Source organism: Apiospora kogelbergensis, assembly GCF_038363985.1.
Source record: "Apiospora kogelbergensis strain CBS 113332 chromosome Unknown utg000002l_segment0_segment0, whole genome shotgun sequence".
NCBI lineage: Eukaryota > Fungi > Ascomycota > Sordariomycetes > Amphisphaeriales > Apiosporaceae > Apiospora > Apiospora kogelbergensis.
The window spans coordinates 1,443,718-1,463,859 of NW_027117419.1; the positions used below are offsets into that span (position 1 = coordinate 1,443,718).

The 20,142-nt window shown below is 53.4% G+C and overlaps 6 protein-coding genes across 6 annotated transcripts; 5 read left to right on the forward strand and 1 right to left on the reverse strand.

The window, feature by feature from the left end:
* Positions 1-1,265: 1,265 nt before the first annotated feature.
* On the forward strand, positions 1,266-3,618 carry PG998_003324 (uncharacterized protein; the record flags this gene model as incomplete). Its single annotated transcript, XM_066870142.1, has 3 exons — positions 1,266-1,437; positions 1,506-2,284; positions 2,353-3,618. 3 exons carry the CDS (start codon positions 1,266-1,268, stop codon positions 3,616-3,618), a joined length of 2,217 nt encoding a protein of 738 aa, XP_066733892.1.
* Positions 3,619-6,415: 2,797 nt separating this feature from the next.
* On the reverse strand, positions 6,416-8,865 carry PG998_003325 (NADPH-dependent FMN/FAD containing oxidoreductase; the record flags this gene model as incomplete). Its single annotated transcript, XM_066870143.1, has 4 exons — positions 6,416-8,060; positions 8,126-8,224; positions 8,296-8,480; positions 8,689-8,865. The coding sequence occupies 4 exons, from the start codon at positions 8,863-8,865 to the stop codon at positions 6,416-6,418; spliced, it is 2,106 nt and encodes a 701-aa protein (XP_066733893.1).
* A 2,737-nt stretch (positions 8,866-11,602) lies between these two features.
* Positions 11,603-12,939, forward strand: PG998_003326 (uncharacterized protein; the record flags this gene model as incomplete). The annotated part of the gene is made up of 4 exons (XM_066870144.1): positions 11,603-11,817; positions 11,950-12,244; positions 12,302-12,538; positions 12,598-12,939. 4 exons carry the CDS (start codon positions 11,603-11,605, stop codon positions 12,937-12,939), a joined length of 1,089 nt encoding a protein of 362 aa, XP_066733894.1.
* A 908-nt stretch (positions 12,940-13,847) lies between these two features.
* On the forward strand, positions 13,848-15,573 carry PG998_003327 (ADP-ribosylation factor GTPase-activating protein GCS1; the record flags this gene model as incomplete). Its single annotated transcript, XM_066870145.1, has 4 exons — positions 13,848-13,895; positions 14,018-14,797; positions 14,881-15,206; positions 15,546-15,573. 4 exons carry the CDS (start codon positions 13,848-13,850, stop codon positions 15,571-15,573), a joined length of 1,182 nt encoding a protein of 393 aa, XP_066733895.1.
* Positions 15,574-15,783: 210 nt separating this feature from the next.
* PG998_003328 (uncharacterized protein) lies at positions 15,784-16,766 on the forward strand (the record flags this gene model as incomplete). The annotated part of the gene is made up of 4 exons (XM_066870146.1): positions 15,784-15,834; positions 15,930-16,021; positions 16,084-16,568; positions 16,684-16,766. The coding sequence occupies 4 exons, from the start codon at positions 15,784-15,786 to the stop codon at positions 16,764-16,766; spliced, it is 711 nt and encodes a 236-aa protein (XP_066733896.1).
* A 1,773-nt stretch (positions 16,767-18,539) lies between these two features.
* PG998_003329 (carbamoyl-phosphate synthase arginine-specific small chain) lies at positions 18,540-19,925 on the forward strand (the record flags this gene model as incomplete). Its single annotated transcript, XM_066870147.1, has 1 exon — positions 18,540-19,925. The coding sequence occupies one exon, from the start codon at positions 18,540-18,542 to the stop codon at positions 19,923-19,925; it is 1,386 nt and encodes a 461-aa protein (XP_066733897.1).
* Between the last annotated feature and the right edge of the window lie 217 nt (positions 19,926-20,142).

Below are 20,142 nucleotides of genomic sequence, written 5' to 3' on the forward strand. Positions count from 1 at the left end.
TGCATCCCACTGTCACTCTGGTCTGAACAGTCAACATGTAGGCACGGAAAGCATTGGTCGGTCTCAAGAGCGGCCATGGCAATAAACGGCGTATGAGAATGCCACCGTTGCAACATTGCCAGCACAAAAGACGGCTCGTTGCAGAAGTGCCATGCATGGAAGGTCGGGTACATTGGTTCTGCTCGATTGAACACATGTATCATGGCGATATGCCGCGTGCTCAAGCGGCAAGACCTGTCATTCCGGTCAAGGTTGCCAGCTTGCCGGCGCACAACATCTGAGTGCGGGTCAGCTGAGTGGTGTGTCGACCACTCGCGAGGGTACTACCTACCTCAACCGGACAAGCTTGCGTGTGTCTGCGCCGCTCATCATTATCGCCAGGAACCAGAGGAACCAAAACGCGCAACTATACTCGATAGGAGGGTCTGCCTGTTTCATTATACGCGGACTGTCCAGATACAAACTACTCATGACATCTGTTCGTATTGAGGCTGCGCCTGCCAAGGACCACATACATAAGCAAACGCGTTGAAGAATCGTGTCAGCACTGTTGCTGCTGCTGCTACTGCTGCTGCTACTACAGCGACTACTGCAGTAGTGGCAGATGGCTCTGGAGAATACGACTCTTGATATCCTGCTTTTTGCATTGCTCTCACCCATCCACCCATCAAAACTTGCCGATTGCGATGGTGGCTGCACGCTATGTTCCTAGACTGGCCCATGCGGGCGCTGTCTCGAAGTCTCGAAGTCTCCAAGTGGAGGGTCTCCTAGCGAGAGAGACCGTTTCCCCCCCCCGGGCCTTTAATGGGCCTGGGCAGTATGCAAGTAAATAAACTGCGACCCACGGCCAGGATCCTCATAAGAAAGCCCCCGGTCTCATCTTAACACCTAGATTACCGTTGTTTAATATACAGGCTACATACATACATATGTACAGGTGACAGGGTTACTTGGAAGGTGAAAGCGGCTTATTAGATGGCACCTTGTCGACCTTGCCAATGCTGATGCCCTCCCCCGGTCGCGAAAGGCCTTGATTCCTCCGCATCCCAAGCACGGTTACCCGTCCCCAAAGAGCACAACTACCGGTCTGCTGCTGGGACGCCGACCTTGGCCTGGATGAAGGTAGCACTGCATTTCTCCTCCGCCTCGCCGGGTTGTTTTTCACGACACGACTTCTTATTAGGAGCTAGAACTTAGGTTAAGGGAGGCTTGGGTTTGCCTGACAATCCTGCTTCTTTCCACCTTTACCTCCTTGCAAAACCCAGATGCGCGCCCAAGGTTTTTACAACCTCCCTCACAATCGACCCGACGACGGTGCAGCCCACGGCGAAAAAGGCCGAAGGTTCTATCAATTTGGAGTGGAAGCCATGTCAAGTGCCCGTCGTACGCTGCTCTGCCTTGCAGCTTCCTGGTTCCATGGCGTATACTCGGCCGAAGGTCAGTCCAACCCACAAGGAAGACCCCTGACTCCTACAAAGCAAAAATACTCACTCGAGGTTACCCAGGCCTACGCGTTGGTCGCTTCGACCGCAGGTCTTTCTTTAACAGTTCGATGCAAGTAACAGGACCAACCACAGAAGCTTTGACCCAGGTGCTGGGTTCCCCGGTTTCCATTGTCCCGTCTTCGTCTGCTAGTGTTTCTGGGCATACCAATGCTGTGGTTGAGCAGGTCTCGTCTGTGCCCACTCCAGCATCATCCCTATCGTCGTCGGCTATACTTGAGGCCCAGTCTGCTGTTGTCACGGCTTCGGGGGCACATGGCAATCTGGATGCTCTGACAAGTGGTAAAAGGCCCCCGCCTCCACCACCCGGGTTTAGCATTATCACTTTCAAGCCTGGCCCCGGAACGACCCAGAATGCCAGTGCTGTCTCCAGCGGGGCAGCCGGTGCCTCGGGGCTTGCCAGATCGTCACCCACGGTGGTGATACACCCGACTCAAACTAAAAATTTCTATTTCAATCCTACCACGGGCATGGTCACTACAACGTTTCCAACCACGTTACCAGAATTCTCGCTTGTTACTACTGATGCCCCTGTCATTACTGGGAATGGATGCAAGGCGGTTACCGACGACGGAACTATCACTCAGATCTCAGTGGTCCATACTTCGACTATAACGTGGACTGGGGATCCGGCGGATTACACCCCGCCCTTCCCGGAAGAGCCTTTACCTTGCACACCACCGCCCACTGGACGCTTCTCCGCTTCTCTGTGTCCAAACGGGCAAACAACATGTGAACTGTTGTGGCTGCCCGAGCCCACCTCGGCTCTCGGCGCGACTCCTGTATGGGGCTCCATTACCGCCACCAAGCAAAGGCCAGGCCCACGGTGATCTTCTGGACGACAGACAAGAACCCCGTCGTCGTCTTCTCTTCCTCGCCTCCCCCAGACTTCCTAGGGGGCGGCCAGCCAACGAAGCAGAATGATCACCAAACCGTCGGACCAGGCGCCTCGGATGGCTTCACCACACCGGTGTACGGCAAGGTAACGACGTTTACACCGCAGCCACCCCAGCCTGCCGTAACGCCACCGGCACAAACAAATGCCCAGCCAAATGCCCAGCCAAATGCCCAGCCAAATGCCCAGCCAAATGCTCAACCAAACGCCCAGCCAAACATCTCACCACCGAAACCCTCCGAGGTTACTGTGGTAATTCAGACAACACAGGTGATCATTAACGGGCAGACATTCACGGACAATCCTCAGAGCAAGTCGACGACAGCAGTTGTTGGAACCGACACATTCACCATTGACCCGACCCAAGTCATTGGCCATGGCTCTACCATTACCAGGCCTTTTGTTAATGGTGTCTTCGTTCCAGTGCCTTCAACGACCACCGTTGACGGATTGCGGGTCGTGTACGGGCCGTCAGCCGCTACGATTGATGGCACTTCGTTCGCAGTGGGGGCAAGCCCAACAACTGCAACAATCAGTGGGAAAGTGATTTCCATCGGCCCCGGGGGCATCTTCTTCCCAAGCCAGGTCTTACCGGTGGTGGCAGAAGCCGGTCCGCCACACTTGCAAGTTATAGGCGGGACCATGATTACAGCGGTTGGTCAGTCGGTGTTTGTCGTGGCTGGCACTTCGATTACGTACGGCCCTAATATGAAACCCATCACCGAATCGATTGGCAAGGATAAGGTGACGATCGGTCCACCGGGCGTGCTGGTGGATGGCTCAACACTCGGAGGGATCTCAGCCAACCCGACGGCAACAACCTACAAGATCGTGGGCGGCGCTACGGTGACGGAGATAGGGTCAACCGCCTTGGTCGTCGATGGTGTCACGTATAGCGTGGGGCCAGGGGCAACGCTGACCACGACGACCGTAATAGCAGGGCAGACGCTGACGATCTCACCCAACGGTCTCGCCGTGTCCACCAGGACCTACGCCCAGCCGTATGCAACGACTACGATACTCAGTCCAGGGAGCGCGCCATCGGCAGGCTTGCCTTCAGCCACTGCCGCAGATAGTGGCTCTTCCTCCCCAAGCTCGTCTTCCGGCTCGACTGAGGAGGGAGAGCCCGAGTCCAAGCCCAAGAATTCGGGAGAAATACTTCAGTTATCATGGCGACACTGGATCTTGACGATCTGCATAGCAATCGGTGCATCAATATGAGTACATATATGTATATACAATTCTAACGGCCGGATATACATGAGGGTTTCTTTTTCTGTCGCGAGGCGAGGCGCACTGGCGAGTTCACGACAGGTTTTCAAAAATGGGTTAGGATACATTGACGACGAAACGATACCCCCAACATTAGCTCATCCCACTTAGGAGACGTCAGCCAGGTTTTTATTTTATTTATTTTTTGGGATGACTCGACAAGTGCGGATTGGCTCGTATATGTATGTAATAATAGAAGTGCATCACAATGGCAACGCACACAAGATAGCAAAAGCTTACAAGCAGAGTCTTATCAACTATTTACTAAGTGATACTTGCTACTCGTATTTGACAATTTTACATGAAGGACAGGCGGTGACCATAATGGCCTCGGTGTATAAATCCCAAATACGATGTTGGGTTTCTTTTCAGGGAAGAAACGTGGCCACACACTCACCACAGCAACGAATCTCTTGCGGGCGAGGACCCTTGGGATGACGCAGAACGAGGGCAGCACTCATGCAGGGAAAAAAGCCACCAGGCGGCAACTAGCCGCAACCGTTCCTTAGAGGTAAATCCGCACCCTCCTAACTCCTCATAAACAAATGATCTACATAGTGTTCTGATACTAGCGGCAGATTCTGTGTAAGACAGTTTAACCAACGCGCCACCGACCCTCTCCCTTCGGTGAACGGGAAAAGCAAGCAGCAAGGGAAGAGTGAGGGGGAAAGCACTCTTAGCCGGTGTCTTATGAGGGGGACGCAACCGGCTCGCCGGGTTATCGGCCACGCGACGCGCTCGCTGGTAAGCGAGCGAGTTCGATGGTTGCCCAGGCTGGAACTAGTAGACGACATGGTTACAAACCCCCGCGCTTCCCCTTCCGCCATGGCTCTCTAGCCTCGATATTTGCACACCCTGGTTTGCCAGCGCCCTCCTGCCTCCTTCTTCGAGTGCCACTATGTATATGAAGATCTGGACGGAATGCTATGCTACCTGCCTTCTGCTCAGGTTTCGGCCGCCGAACAGGCCGAAAAGGAGCAATATTGCTAGAGCTGCTGCAGTAGCTGTTCCTCTCGCTACTGCTGTGTCCAGTGGCGGCTTGGCTTTTCAATCGCTACGGCTGAAGACATGCATGCAGACATGCAGATCATGCCACGCAGTTCAGTCACCCCAGCCAGTCAGCGCGGCGCCCAGTCGTCTTGTGTATTGCCGTCTACCCTCTTGCAGCAATCCACGCGAGCTCGCTTGAATGGGTGATGGCTTTCTATGGCTCACGGGACCCTGGGACCTGTACCCGGTCGGCGACCATAGAACGGATTCTTCTCCTCCCGAAGGTGGCTAACGAAAGCGCGCGCGCAACATGGAGTGGGGGGAAAATGGCGATGCATCTTTTGGTGCTCGGAGGAAAGAGAGGGCCTGGAGCCAACTCCGCGTCGAAGGCAAACCAATAGGTAACCCAAGAGAGCAATCGAATAGGACTTGGAGGGTGAGAGCTACGGAGGCCAATGACGATGTCAGGAAGGATCTGCTCTAACCACCAACATCTGGATCCTCTTGTTCCTACATTCGGCGCATCCATCCGGTCTCAATTTTCCCTCTTCAGCCACGTGGGTGGCCATTGAAAGGAGCGCGATCGACGTTCCATCGCCCTTATATACCTGCAAGCCCGCGGCACGTATCGTGCCATGCAGTACATGCAACCCCGTAGTAGGATTGCTGAGGTTTTCTTGCTAGCAACCCACGTGGTAGCTGAGGAATGAATGATACATGCGTGTGGAGCAGACGATCCTGCCGCTGACACCCGTATGACTTCCCCATCTCCGACTCGATTCTTTCTAATAAAGGTGCACACTGAAGAGGTGTATGGGTCACTGTCGTATCGCACTCAGATCGTAAGAGTCAGCGATCCTGTGGTATGTTGTAATGCATACCTTATTTCGGCGCGAGGCCTACAGGACGGGGACTTGATATACGTGGCTCAGTATACTGAGTCTGATGACCGCCGTGTTCTTCCAATGGGTCACCATTTAGGTATTCGGATTCCCATGTTCAAGGAACAAGTATAGGGCAGCCGGTCGTGAGATATTTCACTTGTGTCTTACCTCACCGTTTCTCCTACCCCCCTGAGACGTTTTCTTACTCATGGTTGGTCTTCCAATCCTTATTAGACATGTAGACGAATTTGTACTCGTTTCACGTAGAATCGAAACGGCTGGGTAGGGCTTTGCTATTTGAACTGTCTGTCTTAAGCTGGGATCCTAGTAGGTCTGTATACGTGGATATACATTCCCCCGATATACACTCGCGTGCATCTATCTTTATCTCCGACAGAACCTCCAGACTAGCCGTCATAGTCCGAAGATTGCATTCATATAACTCATCAAATTTGTATGTTGCCATCGGTGCCAGAAGTCCTATCTCGTGGTTGCCTCACCCTTCATTCTCCTCCATGACCTCGACGTCCCTCGGGGGCATAGGGCCCCCAGTTGAGGCCTTGGGCAAGTGGAGAGGTAAGCGTCAACACTAACTTCTCTTCTTCTTCTTCTTCTTCTATTGTTGACGAACTTGTTCACCATATCGCTATATAGACGGGATAATATGGCTTAACGCACCTCGCTCTATAGAATAGAATTAGACCTGTATCATTCCAGGGTAGTTCGATAACCGTTGATAGCAAGCAGATCAAGCACAGGTCTCGGGCTGGTGAACATGGGCTAGTTTATTGCAATACGGCCAGTGTTTTTGTTCTTTAACAGCCGAAGTACGTCTCTTGACACAAGCTAAATATTGCGATTTGTTGTGAAATCTACCAAGTTTCCTGCCAGTATGCAAGCCGGTCAAGAATGGCCTTAGATTCGGCTCTATCCTTGGCCTTGCCGCCGATCACTAAGGCATCAAACAACGCCAGTTGAACCGCCTCGGGCATCTTGCCGGTGCTGCCGCAAACACAGATGATAGCACGTCTGGAGACGAGTTTGCAAACTTTGGTAGCCTCACGGCGGATGACATCTTGTACGTAGACCTTTTCCTTTTGGTCACGGGAGAAAGCCGTGTGAACTTGCACCTCAAGCTTTCCCCAATCCTCCTTATAGAAGAAATCAGCCGCCTGATTGCGTCCACCGAAGAACAGAACGTTATCACCTCGACCATTGTAATGAGCACGTTCGAAAAAGTAGCTTCGAATGGGCGCAACGCCCGTGCCAGTTGCAATGGCGAGGACCGGAAGGCCTAAAGGGTCGGCTTGTTCATAGACTGGCTTAGATAGTAGCTCTTTGGAGTCGAGCGGGGGTCCGCGATGGTCAATAATGCTGACTTGCATGGTATTGCCAGCTGATAACGACGCGATATAACGCGATGCGAGACCCTGACGAGTTTTGCGCAGTACCGTCTTGTACTTGACCAAGGCTACCAGAAGCTCCACGCGTATCATGAGAGAGTCTTTAATCGTACCGAGCGAACCGCCACTCGCGATACTATATTCTCGACCGCGTATGAGAGGGAAGATCGAAGGTACCCACTGGTAGGGGATTTTGACAGATGAGAATTCTTGTAGGACCTCCAATATTGATCGCCGCGGCCTTGATGTGTAGTCGTAGAACTCATCCGAGTATGTTGGGTCTGCGAATTCCGTGATTCGTTGTATTTGCATCTGGTCTGTGGCAAAGAACTTGATATGATCAAAGAAGATGCGCTTGGGAATTGCTGTGATGTCGTAGTTATGCAGTAATAGCTGGCGCAATGTAGACTTCTCTACTGGGTAACAATTCTTGGGTGCGTGCTCAATGGAAATGCCGTCTTTTCGTTTCGACCAGTGGACGAAAGGCTTGTCGGCCACATCATTCCAATCCATGAGATCGATCAAAGCTTGGACATCCGCAGAGAAATTCTTAGGGTAGAGGACCAAAGTATCTCCCGGATTGTAGGTGAGTACATCATCATTTCCGTCCTTAAGTGTAATGGGATGGACACCAAGCGTAAGGGCTCGAACATCCTGCCAATGGTCTTCGGGAGTGACTCTTTCGTTGCTAATGACAGTGGCTGTCCAGGAATCAGGAATTGGCAAAAGATCTTGTGGAGCCGCCTTGGATATTTGCATGTCTTCTTCCAGAGAGTACTTGGAAGGGTGATCCTTCAAAATGTTTGGTCGATCCAAAACTTGCGTAGTGGCTTGGATGTCTGTGTTGTTAGAAAGGCGCGCCTGGAAGGCCCGGAAGCTGGGGTGAGCTCTTTGGGCCATGAGCTCCGATTCCTGCATTTCTCCATCAGGACAATCGACATGGCTGAACTGAGCAGCTTTGGTGTCGAGACCCTTCATCGTTGCTAATTCCAGGGTGATCTTGGGGGGCAAATGGACGTCGGCTGGGATCGGTGAAAGACCATCGGGGAGCGGATATTCCGTAAGAAGATGTTTCCGTAGACTCAGAGACCATGGCAAGTAGGCACCATCGATTCTACAATGGTCAGTTTCTAGACAGGCACCTCAAACCCGAAGCCATAGGTGGGGGAATGCACATACCCTTCGTCGTGACGTTCATCCGCCTCTCCACGCGGAAAGAACTCCGTTGCTCCTAGTTGCCTGAGGCGTACGTACAACTTTTTGGCGGCCCAGTTGTATCTACAGTATACCCGGTCAGAGATAGATGCCAAAGGACTTACACCTCCGGGATAAAATATGAAGCAACTCACTGGGGGTATGAGCTATCGCCTAGCCCAAAGGTGGTGAAGTTGATGCCGTCTAGCCACGTGGGAGGCAGGTTTTTCTTGCGCAGGCACCTCCAGAGCTGCTGTGCGTTTTTGGGGAGATCGCCTTGGCCAGTGGTTGAAATGACGAAGACGACAAAAGTATGTTGTGTTAATGTTTTCCGAATATCCTGTAGGTGAGAGATACACAATCAACCGAATGTCCCCCACAATGGGCCACTAACACGGGGAATGCACAAAGGCTGGCTGCACAGACAGACAGATAGTCTGGGTAGTGGGATGACGATGTAATCAACGCATACCAGGTTACTTGCATGACCAGCAGACCGACGAGAGATTTTCTTGGAATTAAAAACGAGGGAGTAGAAAGCCACTCACAGGTCGGACATCGTTCATCTCCTCGAGTTCGGTTTCAAAGTGCAGGCGCCTAGCAAGGCGTTCGATGTCTTCGGCCACGTCTTGGCTATTGCCCGTCTCAGACCCATAGAGAATCAAAATCTTCCTCTTAGGCAACAAAGAATCGCCTCCATTATTCCGAAGCTGCGACTCAGTCATAACGGCAGTCAGCAAGAGAGTGAAGGGAGGATATATTCCTTTCCCAACAAAAACCACAACAGAGCAATCGCTTCGTCTCCTGCCTTGGACAACCACAGCTGCGCAGACGATGTGTAGTTGGAAATCAAATACTGTGGTACATGGCGCATGTACACCAAATTGGCGGATGGATCTTTGAGGAACAATTGGGGCCTCACCTTATCGTCAATTGATGACACAAGAGCCAGGCCTCCGGTTCGGCGAGGCCCACTAAACGCTAGAGTCCTACAGAATAGCAGCCGCAATCGCACCTGTCAATCCCAGCCATTCGTCTGGTCTCTTGCCTAATGCGGGGGTGACATGAGTTGGCGCAAGTGGGAATTCTGCCAGAACAGACAGAGGCCCGATGCTGCGCACCAGCTGCACCACGCACACAGCTGCGGAGCCCAAGTTGCTTCTTTGCTGCTTGCTTTAGGTAACCTGACAGACTTGACAATTGCTGCATTCCTCAGTCTGCTTGTTTGCGATAGAAAGCAACTGCCGCCCGTGCCAGCCTTTGCACGCGACACTAGAACTAAACAGATGGGGGGTTTCTGTCAGGATGGGAAGGGAGCGTGAGTCGTCCGTTGCGGGAGCAAGTGGGTTAGACAGATCTGCCCGACCGACCAGACCAGACCAGACCAGACCACAGTACCCGGGGGATTCTACGGGTTTTACCATGACTAATAATGGAAAGCACGATATGGAGCTGTGGGCGACCAAGAAGCTACTTGCGCATGTACTTTTGAACTTATTAACTTACGAGACGAAACTTGACGAAGCCCACACGTCACAGCCTAGAGCGATTTGAGCCTGTTGTTCATTGTTTATCTGCTCACCGAATAATTGAACACACCGAAACATGGGCGAATGGACAGGAGTCTTTGGCGCCTTGCGCTCTGCGACATGGCCGATGCTACTCATAGGCTGTTACTGTTCCCACTGCTCGACTATACGGAATTTTCCCCCTTCATGCCGGGCATCAGGGGCCAAAAGGAGGTGCTACGTTCCAACTTCCCCCGGTGCGAATTCCGATCTAGCAGGGGGCAAATGGCCAGACCGGCAGGGCTGGGGGGCGTCAGCCTAGGCATACCCATGTCACCTCACGGTTTCTTTACCGTCTTCTAGAAAACAACCCAGATGGACAGGAGCTACTGTGCGGTGTACCCTTTCTGGGACCTAGGGTCCAAGCGATGGCAGCCAGTCATGGCTGATATGGCGCATATTCGCAAACTAGCAGCTAGGTCGCATTTGCCAGTTGAGGGCAGTGCATCTCTTGCATGCGATCAGTGCTCGGGCAGTGTTGTGAAATAAGGCAATCATATATCGTTCATGCAAGCGGGGTTTTACAGGACTCTTCTCTTATATAAGCAGCCTCAGCGCAAACTCATGTCCTCCCTATTGGAAGAAGGCCCCTGTTGGAAATAGCATCAGCTACCACTTGCAGTCGCAGTCCGTTCCCGCGAAGGCCATCGATTGATACGGACTGCTCCTGCTCAGCGACCGAATGGAAATGGCATTCGCTAACGACACTTGCAGGTTCACTCCAAGGATGCTTGCAGGCTTACCCTACAGGCGATGATATTGACGGATTATCCGTGTCCATGGCAGACGTGGGCACTTACACGCCAAATGTCACCATGTCAGTTGAGTATGCATGCAGACGCACGGTATTTCACCATGTCATCACCTTAATTACGCAAGTAGTCTATTGTCTACTTTTCGAGGTCGCAACTGTCTGGTTCACTTATCAATCTGTGCTTCAAATGCCAACGTGAGGTTGCAGAGCCACTGCAGTTGATTTGGTCCAACACCATACTACTGCTCGCCTAATTGTCTTGTTCTTTCCTGTGGAAGCCGAGTCACAATGAATGGGTTGATCCTTTGGATGATCTCAGTAGCTATCTATCTATCTACATAATAGCAGTATTCGCATAGTAGCTTGTTTTGGATATCAATCCATGTGCCTATAACCATTCACATGTAGTCACGTGCAGGCGTGTCCTATGCATCTGCTTTGATACCATTGTCATGGTCCATGGCGGTTGAATAGAGCAGGCCTCAATGCACTGATGGCTGGAATGCTCTCATCCGTTGATGCCATCTTCACCCTCTAGTGACACGGACTGCACCCACTGCCTGCTTGCAATCAACGCTTGACTGCTTTCGCATCGCATGGGGTATAGTTGTTGTCCTTTGTTGCTTGATTCCTTCCCTTCCCTCTTTGCCATGCCATGCTGACTGGCATTCCTCCTTCCCTATTCACTGTTCCCAATTCCCCATCCGCCATCCACACAAAGCGGGCCCATCCAAGCTAAGAGCCGCTCTTTCCCATTGAATGCTCCCTCTTATTGCCACCCCCGAGCCGTGAGCCCACGAAAGTCACACTAATCTGTCCATTGCAGGGGCAGAAAATAATTATTTTGTCAACGTCGCTGGACCTCTCGAACGACCTTCGGCTCCTCTCTCCCTTCTTCTCCTCTCACACCTCTCAACAACAATCAATCTCAAGATCTTGTGTCACGAACACCACCTCCCAAGTCTTCCTTTACTTTGTCTCTAGGGCACCTAGCTACCCTTTTTCACTCCCCGGAAATTGTTTCAGAGTTCGATTTTTTTGTGTCTACTGCACGTCCGAACTTCTCATAAACCAACAACATCTCATAACTTAATCTCCTACACGAAAGCATCAATCCAGCACCATCCCATTTCCGATAAAATGGCCAGCACCGTGGAGAAAGTTGCTGACGCAGCTACCAATGCCGTCAACGATGTTGCCAACACTCTGAGCAATACCCACCTCACCGGCAACAAGGACGAGTCCAAGGACGCTGTCCATGCCAGTGCCGCTGAAGGTCGCCGTCTGTACATCGGCAACCTTGCCTACGCGACAACTGAGGGGGAGCTGAAGGAGTTCTTCAAGGGCTACCTTGTGTAAGTTGGGTCTACTGGAACCTTCCTGGGTGTTTATCATGCCTGGCCACGGCTTCGTCTCGGCATAAACTACAACCCTCTATTCCATTGTGGCCGTGGCGCATACGCTGACCATTGGCCATCTTGATACAGCGAGTCCGTCTCAATTCCCAAGAACCCCCGTACCGACCGCCCTGTCGGCTACGCTTTCGTCGACCTCTCTACCCCCAGTGAGGCTGAACGCGCCATTGGCGAGCTCTCCGGCAAGGAGATTCTGGAGCGTAAGGTCTCCGTTCAGCTTGCCCGCACCCCCACTGCTGCTGGCGAGAAGACTGAGGGTGCCACCGAGGGCGAGGCTGGTGCCGAAGGCTCTCGTCGACGAGCTTCCGGCCGTGGCCGTGGCCGCGGCCGTGGTCGTGCTGGTCGCGCTGGCCGAGGCGGCAGATCTGTATGTTGAACTCTCAAGCGACTTTTCTCGTGCACTTGACTAATTCTTTTTGAATAGGATGGCGGAAAGGATGATGCCGAGGGCACTGAAGAGGCTGCAGCTCCTGCTGCAGCCAACGACGAGGTTCTACCATTGACGGACATTACCAACAAGAACATTACTGACAACTCAAAGTCCAAGGACAAGTCCCGCCCCGCCCGCGAGAAGAAGGAGCGTGGCCCGCCCGCTGATGGTATTCCGTCCAAGACCAAGGTCATGGTTGCCAACCTGCCTTACGACCTGACTGAGGAGAAGGTAAGATAACTTGCTTGGTGGTGGCTTTGCTTGATGCTAATGAAATTATGACGTAATAGCTTAAGGAGCTCTTCGCTGCCTACGAGCCCTCCTCTGCCAAGATCGCCCTTCGCCCCATCCCCCGCTTCATGATCAAGAAGCTCCAGGCTCGTGGCGAGGCCCGCAAGGGCCGTGGCTTTGGTTTCGTCACCCTGGCCTCTGAGGAGTTGCAGCAGAAGGCCGTCACCGAGATGAACGCCAAGGAGATTGAGGGACGCGAGATCGCCGTCAAGGTCGCCATTGACAGCCCTGACAAGACTGATGAGGAGGCTAACATGCCTGCCGAGTCCGAGGCCACCAACGGCGCCCAGGAGGCGGCGGCCCCGGCCCCGGCCCCGGCCCCGGCCCCCGTCGCGGCTTAAACCTGCTCTCTCAACTCAACACGCCTCCATCGACTTCTTTCGACTTAACATGTCCACTCCCAATTGCACTTATCCCTTATTCGCGGTGAGAGATGTACCCCACGACAATTCCCACTTTACAGGCGTATAGCCCTACATCTTAGCAATGCCATCGTGAGTCTGGCATTTTGGTGGAGATTCGAGGACTGCAGGAACGATGCTTTGATTTCCCGACAAACACGAAAACGGAGGCATAAAAAGGCAAATCACATATGGCTCATGTTGCTGGGATGCCATTTCTCGGTGGGCAAAATGCGTCAATGTGCAGCAGGTTTTTGGCACACAATCTTTAATTCGCACGACTATCTCGGTCCTTTTCACGCTCTGTGTATTTACTCGTCTTGCGATTTCTCTCTCCTTCAGTGGACGAAAAGCGTAGTTCGAGGGGGCTGAGAACAGTTCAGAAGTGCATAATAAACGAACGACTGATTATGACGTATTTCTGGGTTCTGCCCGAGTGCATTTGCAAGTGATTCCTGAATGATCGTGCACGGGTGGCCATTGCAGGAGTTGTTGATACATACGACTGCTACGGTGTTTGCCCAGCCATTGAAGTGTGCCGTTGATGTATATTCTAGATGGATAGTTGACGTGTGCAACCAAAGAGAGGGAGTGGGAGTGGAAGAAAGTGGATCCTAGCCACAGGCCCCAAATGACCTCCGTGGCTAGTGTAGCGCATGATTGGGGGTCTCGGCCTCGAGCCTATCTCCTGAAGCCAGCAGGTAATTTTATTCCAACATTGAAGAAGACGGCCAGTTCTCCAGACAAAGCGGCGTTCCGCCTATGTTCTCTCATATTGATCGTTGATTTGATTGTAGAGCCAGACAACCAGCGATTCACCAATAGTCCTGATTAGAAACCACGCAAAGATGACTTCCAACGCCATGTGGGAGGTGGACCCCGAAACAAGGTCAAAGGTGAGTAGAGGAGACCAAATACCCTCCAGACAATAGCGCAAGTGCGCATGGTTCTGATGCTGCCTGGGCGGCTGTCTGAACGAGCATCTGCTGACCAGGCCTCCTCATGATTCTCGTAATAGCTCCTGGCCATACAAAAGACGAATAACAACAACAATTGCTGCGACTGCAATGCGCCCAACCCGCAGTGGGCGTCCCCGAAATTCGGCGTCTTCATCTGCCTATCATGCGCCGGAGTCCATCGCGGCCTAGGGGTGCACATCTCCTTTGTCCGTTCCGTCACCATGGACGCCTTCAAGCAGGCCGAGATCGAGCGCATGCGCCTGGGTGGCAACGACGGCTGGCGCAACTTCTTCGAGAACCACGACGACACCAAGATGCTCGGGCTCAGCTGGGACGACGCCACCATTGCGGAACGTTACAGTGGCGAGGTGGGCGAGGAGTGGAAGGAGAGGCTGAGCGCCAAAGTCGAGGGCCGCGAATACGTGCCGGGCGAGCGCAAGACTACACCGCAGCCGCCAGCTGCTGCGAATAAGGGGCCGCAAAACCCTCTCAGCAGAAGTGCGACTCCCCTCCAGGGCGTTGCGACCAGCGGCAGCCGCACTGCTAGCCCCAACCCACCGGGTGGCAAGGTCAAGGTCGACGATAAATATTTCGCCAAACTCGGCGCCGACAACGCATCACGCTCAGAGCATGTTCCGCCCAGCCAGGGAGGCAAATACGCTGGCTTTGGCAACACCCCTATGCCGGCGAAGAATGAGGGTCAAGGCGTTCCGAATTTCGAGGAGCTACAGAAGGACCCCGTGGCGGCTTTGACCAAGGGCTTTGGTTGGTTCACAAGTACTGTCGCAAAAACCGCCAAGACTTTGAATGATGATTACGTTCAACCTACTGCCAAACAGGTGAGCTATAGACCCTGGCTTTTCCCTTGGCGGGCCGTTTGATCACAATTACGTTGAGCAAAGCATGCTAATCAGCTGAATAGATTGGAGAGTCCGACTTTGCGGCACAGGCAAGAATTGCTGCGGCAAATGCGGGCAAAGCGGCACAGGCTGGTGTTAAAGGTGCCCACGAAGGCTTTTCCCGCTTTGTCGAGGGCCCAGATGGGCAGCCCCGACGCGCGGGCGGTGCCAACGTGGACGAGAGCAAGAAGGCATTCTGGGATGACTTCTCGTCCGTGGCCGATCAGAGACACGGCACGGGCCCCAAGTACAGCTCGATTGGCACGTCTGCTATGGGCAAGGCGAACAAGGGCGGCGCTTCTTCTGGGCCGGCGGCAACAGGGAAGAAGGATGACGACTGGGATGATTGGTGAGTACGTAAAAGAGATACCCAAGGAATGGTAGACGGATAGAAGAAGACAAGGCAAGGTGCTGCTGCTGGTGAAGACAAAATATAGAGCCTAGAGCTTTGTTTTGCAATGCGTCTGGCGGTGGGCATATGCGGGTAGAATGATCACTTCATTCCATGCTGGATGATTTGTACGAGTTAGGAGTATTGGGAAGCTCACATATGATTGTATGCCTGTTTCTCTATGTAGACATGTGACACACTATATGACTGTGCTTGTTGCTGCTTGTATGGCGGATCTCAGCTTCAATCCACGTCGTGTGACGCCGTAGCGACTATAATAATTAACACATTACACAGTCTCTCTCCCTCATCTCACAAGATGTAGTTCCTTCCTGGCAGTGCTGTGTTTGAAGAAGCATATCACGTGCCAGATACCGAGGTTGGGCCCGACACTAGCCGGGTCTTTAGCGGCTTTTGCAGCGCCAGCGTCATTGAGCAGCCGGGGCCCGGAATAGACATATCACTCGCTTTCCGCTGCTGATTCGGGAAGCATCACGACTGCAGATCCGCCTCAAACAACCCAATTTCTTTCAAAATGTCAGCGTTACGGATCCTGGTGCCCGTGAAGCGGGTTATCGACTATGCGGTCAGTTCTCCCCGTCATATCAATCGACGCCGATTGACTACAAGAGAGTTGCGATTCACGGCCATAACTAACACCCGATATTTTCCTCATGATAGGTCAAACCACGTGTCAACAAGGCCCAGACGGCGGTCGAGACGGCCGGCGTCAAGCATAGCATGAACCCCTTCGACGAGCTCTCGGTCGAGGAGTCGGTGCGAATCCGCGAGAAGAAGCGCTACCCCCGGGCGTCGAGGACATCTGCGTCGTCAGCGCGGGGCCGCCCAAGGCGCAAGACATCCTGCGGACGGCCATGGCCATGGGCGCAGACCGTGCCGTGCACGTCGAGGCGAAGGAGGGCGAGGAGTTGGAGCCGCTGGCCGTGGCCAAGATGCTGCGCGCCCTGGTCGACCAGGAGAAGAGCAACCTGGTGATCCTGGGCAAGCAGAGCATCGACGACGATGCCGCGCAGACGGGGCCCATGCTCGCGGGCCTGCTGGGCTGGGCCCAGGCCACCCAGGCCAGCGAGGTCAAGTTCGAGGGCGATAGCGTGCTCGTCACCAAGGAAGTCGACGGCGGCGTCGAGACGGTCCAGGCTAAGCTGCCCATGGTGATCACGACGGACCTGCGACTCAACGAGCCCCGCTACGCGAGCTTGCCTAACATAATGAAGGCGAAGAAGAAGCCCCTGGTCAAGATGAGCTTGAGCGACCTGGGCGTGGCCAACGAGAGGCGGTTGAAGGTCGTCAAGGTCACAGGTAAGAATAGTCTTTTTCTCCTTCCCCTCCTTTTCCTTCCCCTCCTTTTTGTTCCAACCCTGGAAGAGAGGACTATACACGCACAGAAGAGACGTAAGCTGACTATTGTGCGCAGAACCCGCGCCCAGACAAGGCGGCGGCAAGGTCGAGGATGTCGATGGCATGGTTTCGAAACTCAAAGAACTCGGTGCCTTATAGACGGTGTGCGCATTGTATTAAAGCCATAAACACTAGAAATGACTAATTGTCTACAAACCAAGACTATGCTCGGATGCACGAATCTCATTTTCGGGGTTCCTTACGATGACTTCCATGTCCTGCGTCCGCTCAAAGGCGTGCCCTAGTTGTGACACAGGCTATGTCGGACTATGCTGTCTGCCACCCGAGCCAAGCGTCCCATGCCACCCAGACAGAATTGATATCTTTGCTTGTGGCCTGCTAGCAAACATGTGATGGAGAATCTGAGCTACTTGGGCTGGAACCTCTGTCGGTGCGGTGACCGCAATTCAGGAAGCATGCACTACGGCCGGATAGACAAGATACGCTGAACGTGCTCGGCAGAGGATTGGCCCTAGGACTCTTGTATTGAGCATGCGGGAGTCCCGCGAGTCGATGCAATCCACTGGCTAATGTAGTCAAAAGCAATACTGATAAGCAAGCACGTCAGGATTTGAAAGCTGGATGGTGGCTATACGTATGGTTTCGAGCACATATTGAGGGCTGAGATATCTCCTGTCATTTGCACACATAATGGCATTGTCTAATCTGATTGGGTGACTGCTCCCTAGCTTTATCTTTGCCAGCTACCAAGTCACAGACCAACTGCGCGGGCTGGGTTTGGCGTTTGGCGGGTCAACGAATTGGTAGCATGGAATTGGGGGCAGAATTGAGGGGGGAGCTCGTAGGAATGACGTCTGAATTTGTGCTGGGGTTAGGGTCGCATCTTAGATGGACAGTGGTCCCTGACTTGACACGGCAGGGCCAGAATCATTCGCAAACGAGTCTTATAGAGGCCAACCATGGTTAGATGCATCTTGGTGACACTTCTTGGTCTCAGGAGCCGAAAGGGCTGGCCCCGATCCAATTAGCATTCCTTCAGGGGAATGGGCGTCGAAGAGAGAAAGAGAGGGGAAAAAAAGCAGGGACCTAGCACCAAAAAAACCTCGAAGATGACAAGAACGGGTGGACAGGGCTCCGGATTCGGCGGTGACTAGGCAGGGCTTGTTGAGTTCAAGATCTAATACACCGGCGATGATTGGTGGTGGTGGGGTTGGCGTTGGTGGAAAACCCTCGTTGCAGTAAAGAGGAAGAGCAGGAATAGCTGGGACGGATTGGAGTATTGGCATTGGCCCTAGGCCGGGGAGATGGACCAGAATCCTAATCATTTCTTCCCCCCCACTAGGGGACCCGACGACGCAGGCACTCACTCACTCGCATCAAAACCTATTTTTCTCTTCTACTGAAGCAATACCCGAAAAGCCCTCTCTTCCTTTTTCTTCTCTTCTGATCCTGACCTGACTCCTGCCTCTCCCACTTATCAAGCTGCAATCCCGCTTCTGCGTCAATCGGAACTAGAACTTCCTCAATCCCTCCCCGACACCCAGACTGTCTATGTATTCGCTTCACCAGTAACTGTGCAACCGCGCCCCCTAGCCCTTATGAACGGGCGATCTTCAGTCTTCACTTCGCAGGTAAGCATGCTTCCGTCTCCCACCTGTCTGCCAGGCTATCTATCCGCTGTCCGGCCGTGCTTTGGGGGAACCTGCTCGCTAACTCAATGGTCTCTAGGATTATATCTCAGGTGTGTGACAACCGCCACGGTACATTCCGATTTCTGCCACCATGACTAACAAGGCTTTCTCTCCTTACAGACCACTTGTGGCGGGCCCTGACCGCTTAAGGACGGTCCTTGGAATAATCTGATAGCTACCACCACCTCCAACCCCCAACCCCCTTAAAGAACCAACTATGATGTTCTCCCGATTCGCAACCCAGGCTTCCAAGCCTGCTGCCTTCGGCGTTGCGGCTGGACTCAAGCATCAACCTCGATGCTTCTCCGCCACAGCGGCATCTTACCGAGCCGTCGCCCTCGGAAGCAAGGGCAGGCAAATGCCCTCCACCATTTCCCGAGCCACTGAGCCCGTGTCTGGTGTCGAAGCTACCCTGACCATCCGAGATGGCCCCATCTTCCACGGAACCGCTTTCGGTGCGAATGCCAACATCTCTGGCGAGGCCGTCTTCACCACCTCGCTCGTTGGCTACCCCGAATCGATGACCGACCCCTCCTACCGCGGCCAGATCATCGTCTTCACCCAGCCCCTGATTGGCAACTACGGTGTTCCCTCCAACATGCGGGATAACTACAACCTCTTGAAATACTTCGAGTCTCCGCACATCCAGTGTGCCGGAGTCGTGGTTGCTGATGTTGCCGAGAAGTACAGCCACTGGACCGCCGTCGAGAGTCTGGGCGACTGGTGCGCTCGCGAGGGCATCCCCGCCATCTCGGGTGTCGACACCCGTGAAATCGTCACCTTCCTCCGTGAGCAGGGTTCGTCTCTGGCCAGAATCTCCATTGGCGACGAATACGATGCCGATGAGGACGAGTCGTTCGTCGACCCTGGCCAGATCAACCTGGTCAAGCGCGTCAGCACCAAGGCCCCCTTCGTTGTCGAGGCACCCAACCCCAAGTACCACATTGCCCTGATCGATTGTGGTGTCAAGGAGAACATCCTCCGCAGCCTGGTCAGCCGAGGCGCCAGCGTGACTGTGTTCCCTTATAACTTCAAGATCCAGAAGGTGGCCGACAACTTCGATGGTGTCTTCATCTCCAACGGCCCTGGTGATCCCACCCATTGCCAAGAGACCGTGTACAACCTCCGTACCCTGATGGATACGTCTCAGGTCCCCGTCATGGGCATCTGCTTGGGCCACCAGCTTCTTGCTCTGGCTGTTGGTGCGAGCACCATCAAGCTCAAGTACGGAAACCGAGCCCACAACATCCCTGCTTTGGATGTCACCACTGGCCAATGCCACATTACTAGCCAGAACCACGGTTACGCCGTTGATGCCAGCACTCTCCCCTCCGACTGGAAGGAGTACTTCGTCAACCTGAACGACGGCAGTAACGAGGGTATGCGCCACACCTCGCGCCCCATCTTCTCCACCCAGTTCCACCCCGAGGCCAAGGGTGGCCCGATGGACAGCTCCTACCTCTTCGATAAGTACATTGAGGATGTGATGGCGTTCAAGGGTACCCAGCAGGTCTACAAGGACAACCGACCCTCACAGTTGATGCTTGACATCATGAGCAGGGAACGTGTCGGTGTTCAGCCCGAGCCCCTGGCCAATGCTGCCTGAGGTTGTTGGTTTCTGATGTCTTGATAGCGACTGGGATTGGAAGGATCTGGCGTCAATGTATTTACCGTCAAAAGATTGAGCAGTAAATGTTTCACAAAAGGATTTATCTTCAAGTCATCCAAATATCCAAAACTCGCGTGATTTAATAACGTTTCCCACGAAGTAATGACGCCTGTATTTGGGTTCCTTGTGTCTAAAATCATCGGCCTCCGATAAA